Source organism: Branchiostoma floridae, chromosome 16, assembly GCF_000003815.2.
Source record: "Branchiostoma floridae strain S238N-H82 chromosome 16, Bfl_VNyyK, whole genome shotgun sequence".
NCBI classification, from domain to species: Eukaryota; Metazoa; Chordata; class Leptocardii; order Amphioxiformes; family Branchiostomatidae; genus Branchiostoma; species Branchiostoma floridae.
Genome location: NC_049994.1, coordinates 4,274,885 through 4,280,884, shown reverse-complemented (window position 1 = coordinate 4,280,884; position 6,000 = coordinate 4,274,885). Strand labels below are relative to the sequence as shown.

Below are 6,000 nucleotides of genomic sequence, written 5' to 3'. Positions count from 1 at the left end.
TAGCAGTATTTGCTTTGTATAACATTATATGACTGCATGGTCAAGTGTCATAGAATCCTTCGTGAACTACAGAAAATAGTCTGAATTTCAGCAAAAAATTGCAACTTTTTGCATGACCTGAACTTGCTTAAGCAGAATCCCTGAGGGGAGCTCGAGTCGTGGTGACAGGCTGCAGTACCGGGATCGGTGAACAGATGGCGTATCACTACGCCAGGTTAGGGGCGAGAGTTCTCATCACGGCCAGGAGAGAAGCCAGACTCAAAGAGGTGGGTAAACCGTGCCATATGTATAATAAAACGGTGCCATTCATCTCCATCAAGACGCAGACGTACAAAATAGATAAATGAAAATGATAAATACTTCAGAAACCCTGCTACTAGTCTCTCATTGGTCAAGGCATGCCATGCTTTCATTGGTTGAACTGCTAATTGTGATGGACAGCCAGGATTAATGCATCGACAAGGCCTAGGAAAATAAATAAATGTGGCATTTTTTCTTGCGGCCTTTTTATTTTGGACAATATGTAACCTTTTCCAATATTCTCTACTTATAAAAGACACTGAAATTGTGGGCTATGAAGACATCCATATATTAAAGATTAAACATTATTTCTGGTCCACCCTGTATTTGTCCAGGTTGTAGCTAAGATGAAGGACCTGGGAGCCCAGCTATGTAGCAGGAGACATTATTTCTGGTCCACCATGTATTTGTCCAGGTTGTAGCTAAGATGAAGGACCTGGGAGCCCAGGAGGCCATCTATGTAGCAGGAGACATTATTTCTGGTCCACCCTGTATTTGTCCAGGTTGTAGCTAAGATGAAGGACCTGGGAGCCCATCTATGTAGCAGGAGACATTATTTCTGGTCCACCATGTATTTGTCCAGGTTGTAGCTAAGATGAAGGACCTGGGAGCCCAGGAGGCCATCTATGTAGCAGGAGACATTATTTCTGGTCCAGCCTGTATTTGTCCAGGTTGTAGCTAAGATGAAGGACCTGGGAGCCCAGGAGGCCATCTATGTAGCAGGAGACATTATTTCTGGTCCACCTTGTATTTGTCCAGGTTGTAGCTAAGATGAAGGAGCTGGGAGCCCAGGAGGCCATCTATGTAGCAGGAGACATGGGGAAACCAGAGGACTGTGAGAGGACCATCCAAACAGCCAAGGAAAAATTTGGTTAGCTCATGATTAGCTAATATGAACCGTAAGGTGATATCTCACTGTACTTGCGTCAAGCTTGCATCACTACAGGGTTTGTTCCCTGTGTCACTTTTTTTTTAATCTTCTCAATTTTTTAAAAACAATTTAGATATTGCGTAATGCGTATGACTTAGAAGACGACAAACTTCACAAAAGTAAGAAAATTCTTTCTTTATTTCTTGAGTTAAGTACTATCTTTCAAGCCCTGCAGTGATGCGTGACACAAGTGCAGTGAGATACCACCTTATTGAAAAGAAAAAAAAACCTTCAGGCCACACCAATTTAATTTCTTGGTTCACGGATTTTTTCATAAAAAATTTGGAGCGAGAGGGCGAAATAAAAATAAAAATTGTAAAATGGTTGGGGTAAAGGTGACGGCTAATCCAAAACATGAAGAAAAAAAGTTTTCAGCTTGAAAAAAGTACAAAAACACCATTACTGTACATTAACAGCACCTGTACTCACACTTTAAGGAGCTTATAATATAAAGGCCAATTTGCTACACCAGAAAGTTGGTGAATGATTTCATTAATGGTGAAAATTTGCTGAGTGGTAATTTTTATTTTTATTTTTTTTTCCAAAAAATAGGAGCGAGCGAATCCGTGAACCAAGAAATTAAATTGGTGTGGCCTCAGAGTTTAAAATAAAAAAAGTAGGCATTTGCAATAATTTTAGATAACACGGAGGTGTAAAATTCTGTTGCCACTTTAAAGTGAATTGTCCTGCTTTGAAGTTTTTGACATAGGCATCTTTTTTGTTTCTGAAGGTGGTCTGGACTATCTAGTCCTAAACCATGTAGGAACCAGCTATAAGAGCAAGAAGGCTTTCCTATGGGATGGTGACATGGAGTTCCTTCATGACCATGTGATGATCAACTACTACAGCTACATCCGGCTGGCTTCACTGGCACTGCCTCTACTTCACAAGACTAACGGCAGTCTGGTGGTGGTCGGCTCCATTGCTGGTATGTTGAAAGCAAAAAAAAAAAGCAATAGGATCCGCTAATTTCAATCCCTTCTTGAATTACTTTCTTTCAAAGGCTGATACTAAGTCTGCTAGGGGGCCGAAACCTACACCACTTACTCTCTGCCTCAAAAACTACTCAGAAGTCAAGACCATAGCATGTCTAGAACTCAAACCCGGAGGTTCCGCTGCAGTACTGTAACAAGCCGCTAGGGGGCCCAAAATCTAATTGTTTACAGGTCTACAAGACCTACTCACATACCAAATATCCACCCAGGCCTTCTGAGGTTATGGTGTTCATCAACACACAAACACACATGCAAATGCTCCTTAAAACATAACCTTCTGGCAAAGGTAATAAAATTTAATGCACATGTTGGAGGGATGTCCCTGTAGCTCAACTGGTAGCTGAGCTTCAAAGTTGAGCTCCTGGTTCCTATCCTTGGTACGGCAATTTCATTGTGACTACACCTTTCATGCAACTTAATCTCAGTTGTCTTTTTCACAGGAAAGATTGGGAACCCCTTCACCACTTTCTACGCGGCCACCAAGTTTGGTCTGGACGGGTTTTTCACCTCCTTGCGGCAGGAGTTGGTAATGCAGGAGATCAATGTGTCGGTGACTTACTGCGTCATCGGCTTTATAGACACCGAACCTGCACAATATTTCCAAGAGGTTAGTCATTTAGTGTTTTAGATTATTATTGGAGTTCATAACAAACAAGAAATCAGATTTCATATCTCTGTTATGTACAATCATACAGTTCTTCTTGTTCTATCTACGCATTTTCCTGCCAGCCTGCAGGAACAAATTTGGACCCAGGCCAAGCTAATCTTCCCATCCTGCCAGTCTCTGGTTGCACCATCTTCCACCTCACATCCTGTCACCTTGCAATATTCAAATATAACTGCCAACATACACCAAGACCAACACATAAGTCAAAACAACACCTTCTTATTTTTCCTGACACTTTTTTCCATTTCTTTTCCAGACATTTCAGATGAGCAAAGACATCAAGCCGTCCCCTCCCTCGGACTGTGCCATGGCGATCATCAAGGGGGGTGCCACCCGGCAACGGGAAATCTACTACCCGTGGGGGAATGCGTGGTTCGCCACCAAACTCCGGCCTCTCATACCAGATCTCATAGACTACGGAGCAAGAAGCGTTTTTCCTCCACTGAAAGAAAAATCACCTCTTTTTACAGTGGATAAGCATTGATGTTTGTACTAGACTGCTTGCTTGTGTATTTGGTAAATGTAAATGTATTGTATCATCACGAGCAAGTGAACTAGCATGGTCTTAATGGTATGTATTGTTGTATCAAACAATAAGAATGAAATCAATGTTTTTGGTCATTACAACTACATTAAAAGTTGAATCTAGGTACCTTGCACAGTGCACAGCGATATGTACAATGTATGGATGAATGTGACTTTGTGTTGTGTGGACGTCTTGAAATATGCGCACTTCCCACCACCTCTTGATTTGTATGCCAACTGACCTTGCAAATTGTAAAAATGTCAATCTGAATGGAGATTTTGAAATTCAGGATCTTTACAGTTTTTGCACCAATATTCAACAATACATACCTTTAAAGTTTAATGCATAAAACGTGGTTCTTTTGAACAGAAACATGTTAACAAATAAAAGACAAACTACAAAATGAAAGAATCCCATTGTCAACTCTATCTTCCACCTTTTTATTATGAAGCTGCCAGTGTATTTAACGTTAGACACAGGTATAAGTGCTGGTATAAAAATAGAGGTCAACACTTTGCAGGAAAGCACTTCTGGATTTAAGTTGCACTGATTTTTAAATCTACGTAGCGCACTTGGACATGACAGTGAATTTGATAATGCTGTATTTACTGTCACAAACGCGACAGCTTTTGGGTGGTGCCATGTTGTCATGGGGGTGGTCTTAATAAAAGTTGTTACAAAAATGGACCCTATTTTATCATACGGTGGCAGCCAGGAGTTTTAGTTTGTTTTCATTCAATGTAGGGCTGTTGTGGGATAGAAATTTGCTTGTTGGAACGAAATAAAATTTTACCCCGTCCATCACAAAAATATAAACTTCCATGACATGAAATTGATGAGCTTAAAATGAGAGATTTAACAACAAACAACATAGGCTCAAAAAAAAAAGTCGTCACTCCATCTGAAAATAATTCCAGAATACCATAAAAACCCCACTGCAATTTTTCTTGAAACAGTCAGGTGGCATCTTGAAAATCTAAAAATAAAACATAAGAAAAACTCTTTGCTGCCACAGTATGGTAATCAGATGTACATATAATCTATATAGCACCAAAAGTCCCTAGTGTGTCACACCGCATAGCCTGTATAGACTAATACATTGTCAAACAGTACATATTGCACCTATGTATGTCCTTCCTACCCACCTTATCTTAGCAAACATCAATCAAATATAACCAGCTCTTCCGTTACTGTATTTGCTCTAATAACTGCACAAGTAAATTACAAGCAGAAGATTACTGTATTCTGGCAAAACTTTGACATTGAAAAAAAATATGACTGACAAGGGTTAACTATCACAAGTGCAGGGTTATTTCACCATAGTGTGTAATTATTTGAGTAAATACAGTAAGAAGCACAACTTGATGCCAATCCCAAGTTTGCTGCTATAAGTTAGGTATTTCACTTGTCTATGCCAAATTGCACTAGGAAATTGTGCTGACTTTGCAAGTTTCCTTGCGGTAATGCTGACATCGAACACAATTACGTATGAAGTCCAGATGAGCCAAACAGGATGGCCTCACTCAGAATGTTGCATCAAAGTTTTGATATAACTTTGTTGGAAATCGCATTGTTGCAACTGAATTGAAAATTAATATTTCAAACAAGTGCAGTGAAAAAAGGACTTTTGGTGTTTGTGCTACTTTTCACCAATGAGAATCATTAATGTGGAAGTGTGAATCTTTTTTAAAAATTGCAGAAAATTTGCAATTTCAGGCGACAAATTGTGCTGTTTTGCAGCTTTGCACAATTTCACCCAGTCCAGTGACTGAGTTTTTTAAAAATTGCAAAAAAATTGCAGTTTCAGGCGACAGATTGTGCTGTTTTGCACTTCAGCACAATTTCACCCAGTCCAGTTACTGAGTTTTTTAAAAATTGGAAAAATTTACAATTTCAGGCAACAGATTGCGCTGATTTGCACGTTGGCACAATCTTACACAGTCCAATGAGATACACGAGTAAAGACAAAAGCTGGATATGTTCGGTGATGTTTGCCATTACTACTACATAAATTACAAACACACCAACATACATGTATGCCAACAATACTCACATAAGCATAACATTAACTAATGTGAGATGAATAAATAGCTAAGGATAAATATATAGACATAATAACGAATCATCAAAATGCGCATGCAACTTACAAAATACACCAATGTTAGTCAAAATCGTAGCTGAATGCATCCAAAAGCTACCAAAGGCATGTCTCTTTTCAGCACTTTTCAGGAAAGAGAGCATCCAAATGTCATTGTTATAAAATTCTACAAGATATACATGTATCTTAACCGACGATAAAGATTATCAAATTGGCTTTTTAAGCTACTTGTATCCACAAGTAGTATGTAGAAAAAAAACTAGTCACCGTATAGTACTAGTATCAGAGTCCCTTAAAAATATTCAAAGTAGGAAAATGCTGTAAGTTCTAAAAATAGCATAATTGCAGTTCATGTTACTTCAGCAAGATGGATCCCTTCACCTGAGTCTTAGAGATTTCAGTTTGAAAAACCATTGAAATGATGCATGATCCCTTCTGTGTTTTTAGTGGGCAATTTCACTGAATATTTTTCTTACATTTTGC

At 39.0% G+C, this 6,000-nt stretch overlaps 1 protein-coding gene across 6 annotated transcripts in view; it reads left to right on the top strand.

Moving 5' to 3' along the window:
* Window positions 1-5,104, top strand: part of LOC118403205 (hydroxysteroid 11-beta-dehydrogenase 1-like protein) — a 17,231-nt gene extending 12,127 nt beyond the window's left edge. For 3 of the 6 annotated variants that reach the window (XM_035801781.1, XM_035801780.1, XM_035801779.1), the window contains exons 2-6: window positions 136-266; window positions 1,060-1,171; window positions 1,962-2,159; window positions 2,667-2,833; window positions 3,150-5,104. In XM_035801781.1, the coding sequence (XP_035657674.1) occupies window positions 136-266; window positions 1,060-1,171; window positions 1,962-2,159; window positions 2,667-2,833; window positions 3,150-3,377 (836 nt within the window). In that variant the 3' untranslated portion in view covers window positions 3,378-5,104. The remainder of the gene's footprint in view (window positions 1-135; window positions 267-1,059; window positions 1,172-1,961; window positions 2,160-2,666; window positions 2,834-3,149) is intronic. The other 3 variants (XM_035801783.1, XM_035801784.1, XM_035801782.1) reach the window with 1 other exon arrangement.
* Window positions 5,105-6,000: the final 896 nt, after the last annotated feature.